General features: G+C 40.8%; 1 protein-coding gene across 2 annotated transcripts; it reads left to right on the top strand.

Annotated features, from left to right (window-relative positions):
* The first annotated feature begins 2,884 nt into the window (after positions 1-2,884).
* mdm4 (MDM4 regulator of p53) lies at positions 2,885-9,494 on the top strand. Of its 2 annotated transcripts, none has more exons than XM_069678301.1 (11): positions 2,885-3,066; positions 3,657-3,744; positions 3,853-3,927; positions 4,110-4,243; positions 4,348-4,397; positions 4,830-4,894; positions 6,044-6,140; positions 6,217-6,377; positions 6,535-6,717; positions 6,869-6,937; positions 7,034-9,494. In XM_069678301.1, the coding sequence occupies exons 2-11, from the start codon at positions 3,673-3,675 to the stop codon at positions 7,601-7,603; spliced, it is 1,476 nt and encodes a 491-aa protein (XP_069534402.1). In that variant the 5' UTR covers positions 2,885-3,066; positions 3,657-3,672; the 3' UTR covers positions 7,604-9,494. The 2 variants fall into 2 exon arrangements, with proteins under 2 accessions (XP_069534402.1, XP_069534401.1); XM_069678300.1 differs by having other exon boundaries at positions 6,520-6,717.
* Positions 9,495-12,863: the final 3,369 nt, after the last annotated feature.

The raw sequence follows: 12,863 nt of genomic DNA, 5'->3' as shown, positions 1-12,863 counted from the left end.
TACCGGATTCCTTTCGGTGATCGATGTGATTAGAGATAGTCCTCCGGATTGTGTGATCAGAGCTTCATCCCTAGCAACAGTCTGCTATTGAGAAATAACACTCCTCGGAATGCCGTAATTAACCAATCGGAATCAAGTATTTAACACAGCTGTGTCATAAAAGAAAATGAATACTTACCAATTGAAAAATTTTAGTATTAAATTGTAATTTTTAAATGTTATTATTTGTGAGTTGAAAATGCAAAAGTTATTAGTAAAAAGTACCAGAACTTATACTAGGGAACTTAGCCAGAAGTAAAATACTGTTGACCAACAGCACAATGACAGTCTTTAGTTTTTAGTGCCTGGTGAAACTCATGAAATAAAGGTTCAAAGGGTCTGCCATAGTTGTGAAGACGTTCTTTACATAGTGCAGCTTCATACAACCAATATCTTCTCCTCCCCTGTATGTGTGGTGAAAATGAAAGACTTGAATTATTGCCAAAGCACTTTTATTGTTTAATTTTCTAATTTTAGAGCCGAGGTTGTAGAGGTGAATGCTAATCGTAGCCCAGTATTATATCAGTATGAAGGTGATGCTAACGCAAACCCTTTACTTGAAGTTTCTGTTGTGTTTTCCTAACAGGATGCACCAATATGTTGCTGTTGTTGTAGTTTCTGTTTTGTTTTTTTTCTCAATTTGACTGATATTTCCCCTCTATATACCAATAACAATATGCATTTGTCTTATAGTCCTGATGTCAGGTCCCAAGGGAGATTATCTAAGTAAAGATAAAAAAAAAAAAAGCAGGGCAAACTCATCGCAATGATCAAATGCTGTCAGAGACCTTGCTGGTTTGTTTCTCTTAATAATATTAGAGCGGAAACCATAGAAAAGCTGCAACTGAAGAAGTTTATAAGCATCATAATTATTTTCAGAATAATAAAGCTACTTTTAGCCAATATTTATAGTCTTATGATATATTGGTGCATCCAGATTTAATAATCTCACAGCTGTCGCACAATATCCACAATAACAGAACTACTCTACAGGATAACTGTGTCTACTGACGACAAAGAGTGTACACTTTATCAAATTAGTTGCGCCTTTTCTAAGTAGTCACTCTTCTCTGTCATATGTATTGTTTAGACGAGAGGTTGGCTGGCTACCATTTCTGTTTAATAGCTGTAACGTTTGACACAAGCAGGGCTTAAAGCCAATGCTTATTTTCTCCAGCAGACTCAATAATATCCCAGCGAATAAGCTATTGTAATAAGCTGGCCTGATATAGAGGCATATTCTCAAGGATTGTTGGGTGGACTTTGTCAGATATGAAAGCAAATTCATATGCTTGATGCTTCTTTATTTACATAACTGTCAGTAAGAACCAACCCAGCTATTAACTGGATTCAGTTATATATTTTTGCACTGTATCTACAGATCTGTGAAAAGTGACATTTTGTGAAGTGTTAGGGCCACGAGTTGTGATCTTCATTCCAGCTTCTTTTCTTGACTGTTTGCGAGGATGTCAGAGATGATTGTCTTTGATTAAAGTAATCTGTAGCAAACATTTTAATGTGGGTTTTTATTGACGGAAATAGCACTCTTACTCATCTTCTTTAAAACAGTTCAGTTGTTTTTGGGTTGTATTGGGTTTTAATGAATAATACTTGAGTCAAAGTCCTGCAATAAAAAAAAAACATGTATAAGTCTATTCATAGCCAGTGTACGCCCTCTGAAATGAAGGAGGACATGGTTGTCTTAAACAGTGTTGACAGTGTTAAAACAACACAACAGGGTGATGAAGCTACTCAAAGTTAATAAGCAGTAATGAAACTATCAACATGAATTAAGAAGACACAGGTTAAAAATATGGATTTTACTTTAAGTCACTAATTTTTATCAGTTTGTTGATTAGTACAATTGCTTATTTGTTAATAAACTATTTACTAATGTTTTAAAGATATCTCTAAGCTGTATGATAGGCAGTTTGTGAAAAATCCTTTAGACTTATTGGTCCTTTTAGCACCAAACTGGCAAACAAATTTTGATCCATTATGCCTTAGTTAATTTAAGGCTTCCTAATTTTTGTAAGTTTCGGTCTTTAAAATGTACCAAAGAAGGGCTCTGTTTTAACACCTCTCTGCATCAGTAACTGACAACTTTCAGGCCCCAGATTTAGTAACACACAGCTGATTTAATTGTCTCACTACATCTCCATCAGTGTTTTTCCTGTTCATGTGGTAGTTCGGCAGGGTTCTCTGTGTCTGTGTGTTGTCACCAACTCTCATTGCTTAAATTACACACACATTTTAAGGTCATGTACAAGCATTCAACCCATCTGCATGTCTCATACCTCTAGGGCTTGAACTTGAACTTATCACAGTGCTCATATGCTCATAATCATTGCAGTTTAATCTTTCAGATTATTCTATTCAGTGCCATACAGCCACCTTCTTTTCAGGCCTTACGTTTCAGCTCTCAGTTATTAAGGGTCCTGTTGTTTTCTTAAATGTCTAGCAATATATATTTTTTCGCTTTTTGTCAGGAAAGTAAGTTCAATTTACAGCTTGCTGGTATAACAGTATTCATGCTCTTAGCTTCTTTAGGCCTACATAATGCACTTCCTCTTATTATTCTGATAGTTTTCCATTTCAGTTCCCAGGTTCTTCAGTAATGCTATACAATGCATTCGAGCCTTTTATTTATTTTTTGTCAGGAATTTATACATTTCAAAATGTTCAGTATTATAGTTCAATATTTGGCATTTTGTATCTTCTTCCAGCATTCACACTCACGTAGGCTATAGCTGGACGCCCATAATACTGACGTAAGTGCTATTTATCAAACAGTAGGGGGCGCCACCCTCTTACTCTATGTAGCTGTGCACCCGGAAGACATGTAGCCATATTCACCGTTTTAAATCTGTAGTTCAGCTAACAGCCAACCTGTTACTTAGAGCGAGATAGTGTTGAAAATCCAACATTTGTTAATTATATGTATACTGATAAGATGTCGGCTATATGTCATGGCCGCATTGTGACGTGAACAATGTAGCAGCTGTGAAGTAATGTCAAGTTATTACGGTGAGATGTTTTCCAACCAATGTATTGTTCAGGAAATAGCTACCCAGCTAAGTATGCTAACGTTAGCTCTGCCGTTAACGGTTACGCTAGCTATCGCTAACACGTTTGCTAGTAATGATAGCATATTTTTGTCACCTGCCAACGTTACCCAGATGTTGGAGGTTTACATAGTAGTAGCTAGAAAGGGTCGCAATTGTGCTTTGTTTTTTCTATTGCTACATGTTAGACAGACACGCTAGTTCGGCTTGCCAGGCATTTAGGCCTTGTTATTGAATAATGTGATTAAGTACTGTTACAAAAGAGAAAGTAATGCTGAGTGGTGTGACGACTCCATCCGGTAGCTCATTATTGCGCTTTCTATTTAGCCTCCTACAAATATGGGCAACGACATTTGATATTTGTAGGATGTTTGGTCTCGTAGGCGTTGCCATTTAATTAAACTTTATCAAAAAATTCAAGCTAACAGTGTTGAGCTGTTTTGGCCTCGTGGGCGTTTATATGACGTGTAACATTAGCACTGTCTGGTGGATGGTATTGATCAGTGATTGGAAAGCTGGTTAATCATAAATATTATAATTTCTGGTTTTCAGACTTTGTTCGTTTACTATGAGCTCCCTATCAGCCCAGGCCCCGGCATCAAGCCCAGCATGCAGGACACTACCTGGAGAGGGAAATCAGGTACAACTACAGAAAGACTATGGCAGCCACTTTGCCTGCACATTTATCAAACAGATATTGAATTCCCTGTTGATGGTAAGCTGAGGTATTGCTTTTTTTCCTTGCCAGGTACAGCCCAAAGCCCCTCTCCTGCAGATTCTGCGTGTTGCCGGAGCCCAAGAAGAAGTCTTCACCCTCAAAGAGGTGAGCTGTCAGGTGAAATGTCAAGTATGTTTGCTTGCATCTGGTCTTACTGGCTCATGACAACATACCAGACAAATAAGCAATCCTGGATTCATTAGCTCTTAAAGCATACATTTTTACATTTAATTACATTACATTAAGTGCATTGTGATATCTAATATCGAGGTTTTTTCTATTATTAGGTGATGCACTACTTGGGTCAGTACATTATGGGGAAGCAACTATATGACAAACAGAGGCAGCACATAGTCCACTGCCAGGATGACCCTTTGGGAGAGCTGCTGGAGGTGGAGAGCTTCTCTGTCAAAAACCCGAGGTATTCACCCACACCAAAAATGAAAAAAGTTAAATTGACTGTATTTTAAACTTTTACATCTAAAGTAAGAAGCCTATTCTTACCCTTATGTTCTTATTTTACAGCCCGGTGTATGAAATGCTCAAGAAGTACTTAGTTGTGCTTGGTTGTTCTGGTAAGTGACGCATTCATTTAATGCTTTTAACATTCTTTATGTGAAAAATGTGTCTGTCAGGGGATAAAAAAGAAGTAGTATTTTGTAAAGTTAGTACATTAGATATTTGTGATTACTTGAAATTTAATCTTTTTGTCTTTTTCTTCTTCCCTTTGTCTTTGAATTCAGTATTCATTGCATTTTAACCATTGTATGTTTTGAAGTGAAGACGGTGATTATCTTACCATCATCCTTCTTTTCTTTCTTATTCCATACATTGTAAGTGCTTGTGATAGTCTGTGCATCTCTTGGGGATGCAGGCACCAGAAGAACACTATTTCTCAGCTTGTCCTACAAAGACACAGAAGAAGGCCATAGTGAGAGAGTGTGTTTTGCGTTAATTAAAGGGCGGGGGTGTTCTTTTTCTGTTACTGTGTCTCATCCTAAATGCAGACGCTGCAGAGAATCTTTCTGTGGGCCGTGAATGTGTAGAGGGCGGAGTGGAGGATCGCGGTCAGGTAAAGCTGAAGCATGGTGCTCAGGAGAAACAGAGGCCTCCAACTTGTCTCACCTCGTTATTCACAACATCAGAGAAAGCAGCAGGATTGGCATGCTAAGGACAAAACTAAAGAAAAAAGTATTATGGTCAAAAGGTTTAACGTGCACTGATCACATTGTTGGATCTAGGCCAGTGGCCTTAGTGTAGAACCAAATCACTAAGAATATAAAGTGGCCTGCAGTCTGCTTGTGCGTAATGAGGAGATGAGGTAAGGGCCGCTGTCTCCGTTGGTGTGCATTTGTACAGAGTGGCACCGTCTCTGTACAGCCTCATCCTTGGTTTGGTCTGGTGGTGGTTTCAGCTCTGTGCTGTGATCCACCAGCACCACCCAATGGATTGGGGGGCAGAGTCACACTCTCTGTCTGTCTCAGAGTTCTCTTCTCTGCTCCGAACTGGAGGATCAAAGCTCCTGATCCAGACACAGGCCGAACAAAAACCCTAAGCCTTTTTACCTATCCCTGTGTTCCCAATCCCTTTTTTTCCTAATCCCTCCACAATCCAACTTAAAGCCCCCACTAAGTGCCCACTTTTACATAAGACTTTGTTTCAGCTCTATATTGAGCTGTAGCCAGTCTTCACCACTCACTTTATGAATCACAGGGGCTACTGTATTTCTAGTAACCCACTATCAAATTTAAGATCTTATGCTTCCAATAGAAAGAAATGGAAAATATTTGATTCCCTTCTAATAATTTAATTCTGCTTCTGTTTCCTTTCTCAATTTTCCCATAGATATATACTGTATAAGAGCATTTATTTTGTGCAGTATTGCAGTATATATTTCTATGAATCTTATCTTAGTCTAATAAGTCATGACTTAAATTTCTGATTTAGTTTGCACACACTACATATTACAAGGTTTCTGGATTTTTATTTGACTCACTAGTTTTATCACTGTTGATTAGTACACTGTTTTTTCTACCTTCCATCTCTTTAATTTATCTTTGACCTCCCTCCCCACTTGCCCGTACCCTAATTGCCCAGCCCTTTGTTCTCTGTACCACCCAAAATACCAAGAGGCCATCTTGATCTTGAAAAGGAGCTTCGAGTCCTCCAAATACCCAGTTATGGCTCTGTTTTCTGATTTTTGTCCTTCCTCTCTCTGTAGATATGTGGAGGTGTGGTCAAAGCAGGCTTGGAGGCTGGCAGTCATGGGCCTCTCCTGCAGACCCCCTCCCAGAGACGACCTCGGGAGCCAGATGATGGTAAGAAAACAGCCTGATACATGAGCAGCACTATGCTCAGGCAAGACCTGGATTTAACTGTCCGATGCCTCTCCAGACTCCCTGGAAGGCCTGCCACGGTCAGCCTGCAAACGGCCCAAACTAGATGTTACTCTGGATGAGTGGGATCTCTCTGGCCTGCCCTGGTGGTTTCTGGGTAATCTCCGTAGTAATTACAGCCGCAGGAGCAATGGCTCCACTGACATCCACACAAACCAAGTAAGAAACCTCATGTGGTATTTGAAAGTTATCCTTATAACTTCTATGACTCATAAGATTAAAAACACCTAACAGACTTGATCTCTTGTTGTTAAATGGCATAAATTGGAGTGTAACAGTGTTGGTCTGACTGATGTGTCAGCTGTCTCCTGCACAGGAGGAGGACACGGCCATCGTGTCGGACACAACAGATGACCTCTGGTTCCTGACGGAGGGGGAGAGTGAACAGGTGAGCGTGGAGATGAAAGAAGCTGCCCTGGAGGAAGGAAGCGGAGGGGAAGCAGAGGCTGCACCTGAGGATGATGATGGAGGAGGGAAGGAGGAGAAAGAAGATAGAGAGGTACGAGTTTGTTCAGGTCTTCATTGTTTCTAGTCAGGCTTATAGCTTCGAATTTAACTCTGTTGATTGAGACAAAAAAATACTGTATGTACCATTAAAGGTGGGGATCATTTTATGAAATTTTAATGAAATGTCTTATTTACTTATGCAGATGCTGGAGGACCCAGATGAAGACTCGCAGTGTTTGAGTGACGACACTGATATAGAGATCTCCACACAGGTGTGTGTTTTTCTCTCACATAATGTTGTAGTTTTTACCGCTCGTAGTTGAATGCACCAGGGGTGAATGTGTGATTTGTATCTTCCTCTCCCTCAGGACGCATGGCAGTGCACAGAGTGCAGGAAGTATAACACACCTCTCCAGAGGTACTGTGTTCGCTGCTGGGCTCTGCGTAAAAACTGGTACAAAGATGTTCCCCGACTCGCCCATTCCCTTTCTGTCCCTGACATCCCAGCATGCAGCTCTCTCACCACCCATGATGAGGAGGATGACAGCGACACAGGCATTGATGTCCCAGACTGCAGCAGGATGTTATCTGACCCCGTCATCTTGCCCTCCCACTCTACAGCAGACCGACCACTGCCCACTATGCTCACAGGGAAAGGCAAGGGGCCCTGGCCCCCAGGCTTCCTCAAGGATGAGCAGCTGTCAGGAGGGGAGAGTCAGGAAAGCCTGGGCATGGAGATAGAAGAAGTTAGGCCTGAGGCGCTGTTGGAGCCCTGCAAGCTCTGTCGCGTGCGACCACGCAATGGAAATATAATACATGGACGCACAGCTCACCTGCTAACATGTTTTCAATGTGCAAGGAGGCTGCACAAGTTCCAGGCTCCGTGTCCAGGGTGTGGGAAGATCATTCAAAAAGTTATTAAGATATTTATCCTCTAGAAACCACATACACACACATCTGTCAGGCTATGGGGACCTAAACAACATAAAATACAATATACCTTTTCAACACCATTCAGCTGCATGGACACTGGTACACACTCTCTGCAGGTAGACACACAAACATGCACCTTAAAACATCCACAGATCTACACAAAGTATAGCACTTGGTGAAGCTTGCTCTTGGTTGCATGGTTTATTTCGCATCGCACTGCCTCTGAAGTATTTTTCGATAAAACACAAGAGTTGCTTATACTAAATGTTTGTTTTGGTGCCACATATAAATAAGGGACATACAAATGCAGAAGTATTTATTTATTTATTAGATCACATATGAATGCACAGATTGTTTCATGAAGGCTTGATGTTTCAGGCTGAAATTTAGTGGTTTCTGCATTGACTTTTTTTGAATGGTGCCATTTTAAATACTAACATTGCTTGCCTTACTTCTGTTAGTTTGATTTTCTTTCTCCATAGATTCATTTCCTCTGGACAAAAAAAAAAAGGAAAAATCAGTAAAAGTATGTAAGTACAAGAATATTCTTCAAACATCCTCTAGGCCCTTTTCCCCCCCTTGTTTGTTTCCTCTAAAGTAGGCTTGCTCTGAGATTTGAGTTATGAAGACAAATATTGAAGGAATTACAGTAAAAGTCTTAAACTTGGATTCATGTTGTGAACAGCTGCAGCTCCTTGAAAGTATCCTACTAAAGTTTTCTTTAAAAAAAAAAGTGTTTTCAGCATAAGTGAATGTTCTGTAAAATACAAATGTGGTGGCCTACTTCCTGTTTCTCTAAAACTAGTATTTAAAATGTAGAGTTCAGTTTAACCGGCTTGAGAATGCGCAGCTGAAGTATTCAATGTAACTTTCTCCGAATTCCAATTTGACAGTAATATGTATTCAATATCTACAAATGCCAAGTATCCAATGACAGTTATGCCTGCAGTAATGTTCTATAATAGTTGTGTAATGTTTAAATGTTATGATCAGAGAGCGATCCTCACGCGCCTTTCTGACCTTATGACAGATTTCTGTATATTTTGTATTTAATTTATTAATGAATGTTTTAATTTTTTTAGATGACCGCCTCTTGAGGCTGCATTGTTACAGAGTTCTAATGTGTAGTTTTGTTTTGTTTTGTTTTGTTTTTTCAAAATATACAGAGAGCCTTTAAGAAAACAGGTTGAGCTACCAAATGTACCCTGAGTTTAAATGAATGCTTAGTACTTATTTGGAGTTGGGGGTTTGATGAAAGCGTTACACTGCCATGTAATGACCCTGAATTTTAATTTGTATATTAGAGGTTTATTTGGATGGTCTTGCATTATATGAAGATTGTATTGCCGGACCATGTATTTACTTTCCGTGAGTGTGTGAGGTGACTGCACGTACAGTATGCTGTCAAGGAAAATATCCGGTGACAGTAAGCGTTTAACTCTTGGCTCTGCGTAGCGTAGAGGGAATATCCTACTTCTTTGATCTGCTCTTTAACTTGCGCTTAATCTTTCTGCCAGCAGATGGGGAGAAGTCTCAATATTGTATCTGGTGCCCACAGAAGCTGTACAGTACCAGTATTAAAATGTAATGCGTATATAGAGCATGCCTCCTGTTGTGACCACAGCCAGCACTGAGCTGGTGTTAGAGTTATATTAGCGATATAAAAGCTCAAAAAGATTAACCTCTCCTATTTATCGCCATCGATGTGCATCAAGAAAAATATTCTCTAGATACAGACCTCATGAAAAAATCTAAGTACATATAATACCACTGATACTGGTTCAGAATGACTTAATTGTTGCAATTATAAGACTATAATGTGCTCAAACATGGTACAGCTAATATAGTTGTTTTTTTCTACTTGTTATGGAATAAAATAAGTTGTTTTGTAAAGCATCGAAGAGTTTGGCTTTAATTATTTCACTTAGTTCACTTGCTGAGCACGGGGACAGTTGATGTACAGTACCTACTGCTGAGGAGAGCCATGTGGGTGTGGCGTGTGTGTTTTGGTTGAAGAATAAGTCATTGTATGACAGGCCAGCTGTCGTGTGTCCTCTCCTTCTTGACTGGGCTCCAGCACCTGCAACTCTCCTCTGCTTACTCACTGTTCTGCTTCCCTGTGTCCGTCTTATTTTTGTCCTTGTCCACAAGTGGGACAGACACCCGACCCTCCACAGTGACAGATCCTGTAAGACTACTACTATCTTACTTGTGCTTTAATACTGCAGCTATGTTACCCCAGGGTGTTGTTAAGATGATGATAACTCATTAGGGAATATTTCTGGAGTGGGGACAGTCCTGTGTGAAGCTCTCCACCATCAGAAAGCACACCATCATTCAATAACGCCTCCAAAACAGCTTGAATAGACATTTACATTAGATATTAATGCTGTCATTCAAGGCAAAAACAAGTAGCTTTACTCAAGCTACTTTACAGAGAAGATGATTCTATTTATGAAATAGAAATCATCAATGGTGGAGGAGGCTTTTGGATACGATTATTATCAAACTGTTGTTTCTTGAAGTGGAACTACATATTTTCTATTAGAATCAGATGCAGGTTTATTGCCAAGTAGGTTTGCACATATTAATTTGTCTTGGTGCGAAACAATGAACATTGACTTAGAATAAAACACTACAATAAAAACAATATTATATAAAATATGTACAATAGGTCAGTGGCATACTCAGGCTGTTTGAGGGGCAGGGGCAAAGAATCGGGGGGACCCGCTGTAAGCCATGAGGCACCAGCGTGCAGAAAGTTGTGATGCAAAACAACAACGTGGGCATTTTTAGCCATAGAGGCATCCCGTGAGGGCACGTTGTCTCACACGTAGGCGTGTGCGGAGGCCAACATGTATCATTTATCCACTGGAAGGACACCCAAAGGGCACTTTATCATTTTTATATCAACAACAGGGCATCCATGAGGGCACTTTCACAGTGATTTTTCAAACATGGGGGCACCGAGGGGGGTGATTGCCCCCCCACCCCCCTTGAGTACACCACTGATAATAAGTAATAGGAAGAGGTGTACAGTATGCGCAGGATGACAAAAAAAGCTTAAAGATTAACATTTAGAGGCAGTGTGCACTGTAGCAGACAACAGTCCAGTACAGTGTGTGTTAACATAACGCATGAAGTCCGCTGGTATTAGGCTCCCTTATTGAGTATTTCTCAAGGAATAAGTTATTAATAACATTAATATAAAAAAACTCTGAATAGTTTTGTCCACAAAGTCTTCATTTATTGAGATGTATTATCTAGTTTTTTCATTTACACCGAAAGTGTACCTAAAGTGCTTAGTCACATTCCACCCCTGGCAGACATCACACAGTCTGGAGGCGGATAGGTGTTGCTGTCGTCCCTGCCATTTACACTACAGTCCTAAACGCTCCTAACAGCCTCACTAAATGCTTTCCCTCGCTCTGCGTCTAATTCAAGAACGACGCGATGCTTTGTCCGAGGCGTCTGGCGCGTCACACAGCGCAAAGGACGAAGAATAGCATAACATCCCTGGTGTCATGGCTCCCACAGCTTGGCAGCTCTACAATGGCTCGGCCCAGGGAGTGGTAGGGGATCTACATGTTTCCATGGCGACAGTACCTCCATCTCAACATCCCAGAATAACTTAACACATTCTCCCTTTATCCCCTATGGCGTATGCAATACTTCCTGGAGGGTGAAATAGTTACGACTGTAGCTCTGTTGAACATTGCTGCCATATTTATGAACATTTTTATCTTTTTATTGCTCCTAGACGTGAATCAGCTTTTTTTGTTCCTTATAAATACACAAACTATTTGTGTGTCCTTCCTCTTCATGCCTCTCTGAACGAGTTTCAGCTTGTTTACCCTCCTTCGCTTTCTTCTGGTGTGTCTGGATATTTGTAACTGTATCTGTGTGGCCGGGACCTTTCTTTCTAACCTCTGTACACACACACACACACACACACACACTTTCCCTCTGTTGTGTCCGACTATTTGGTCGCTCCAGAAACCAGGCCGCTAAATTTGTCCCACTGGTGACATGGGAGAAGGTCAGTGGAGCCGGAGAAAAACAAAGATAGGAATACAGTAGAAGTGATAAAGACAGAGATTTTCAAAATAAGAGTTGAAAAAAGGGGGAAACAGGAAAGAGATGTGACAGTGGGATGAGAATAGAAGAGAAGTACAGCTGTTTTTCCTTCAGCAGGAGGCAAATATAGAAGATGATACTAAAAAGTTGAGCTGGCTCGGATTATGGCAACGTTTCCGCATAACAATTGACTCAAATCTCACAACACTGCTGTCAGACACACATGACTGACCTCAGACAGGATCCAGCCCTGTCTTCTAGAGGAGCTATGGTGATTGTGGTTTACACTCGGGCAATATCAAGGTGTAAATTACCCTCGAATTAAACAGGATAGATTTTATGAGGGGTCTGGCATTGCCCTGCCAGATACCGCTCTGATTGACTTGAGTATAACTCAATTTCTGGCCTGTGGTGCCGAATTTGAGATATCATACAACCAATGGGATATACGCCATGTCAATTATGTGGTTGTTTGTAGCAGCAGAGCCAGATTTATTTATATTTACAGTAAATAACTTTAGGGCCGCCATGTGCTGCAAAGTATGTTAGTGGGAAGTGGGTTATGTATGTAGGTATGAGTATGTATGGTTGTTTGTCCATGTGTGCCGGAGCATCGCAGTGAGTGGGATGCCAGGGCAGGGAAGGGCAGCGGATGGCTCAGGGGCTCAGTCCATTCCTGTGATTTAACATGACACCACTTGCACTAAGACTGCGACAGCTGCGTATGCACATGCCGACCATTCTGTTTGTTGTAGGGGATTACTCCGCGATAAAAGCCCCAGTGAGCAGCAGCATGGCTAGGGCTACAGAACTACTGTTTCCCCCTCTGACTTAGAAAGCTTTCTCCAGGCCTCCAGAGCCCTGTGAAAACACAGGTGGGGGCACTTCATTCTGAACGGGAATGAATGGGAGTATTCTCTCCGTGATTAGCCGGGCCGTAGTAGTGTCACATCACCTCTAGACATCAGTCAAACGGTTCGGCACTGCAGCTTATGTAAGGTTCATTACTCAACAGAAATAGAGGAGCGTAGTAGAGTAGTGATCAGCTCTGACTGCTCCCGTTCACATGACTCAGAGGGAGATCAAATTGTGTTGTATTGATTGTCCTCTTTCTTCATAATCACCATCATCTGAATGAAAAGAGAATCGCATGTATGAAACATTCATACAAAGGTTTAGTAATGGACG

This window comes from Semicossyphus pulcher, unplaced genomic scaffold (genome assembly GCF_022749685.1).
Source record: "Semicossyphus pulcher isolate SPU_LCO1_2020_fin unplaced genomic scaffold, fSemPul1.0.p SCAF_3, whole genome shotgun sequence".
In the NCBI taxonomy this organism is placed as follows: domain Eukaryota; kingdom Metazoa; phylum Chordata; class Actinopteri; order Labriformes; family Labridae; genus Semicossyphus; species Semicossyphus pulcher.
This window is presented reverse-complemented; position numbering and strand designations above follow the sequence as displayed.

Excerpts from the sequence above, each read along its gene's own strand:
- mdm4 (XM_069678300.1), top strand. The coding sequence starts at position 3,673 with ATGAGCTCCCTATCAGCCCAGGCCCCGGCATCAAGCCCAGCATGCAGG. Across the intron at positions 3,745-3,852 it reads TACCTGGAGAGGGAAATCAG|GTACAGCCCAAAGCCCCTCT; the intron begins GTACAACTACAG and ends TTTCCTTGCCAG. Across the intron at positions 6,938-7,033 it reads ATATAGAGATCTCCACACAG|GACGCATGGCAGTGCACAGA; the intron begins GTGTGTGTTTTT and ends CCTCTCCCTCAG.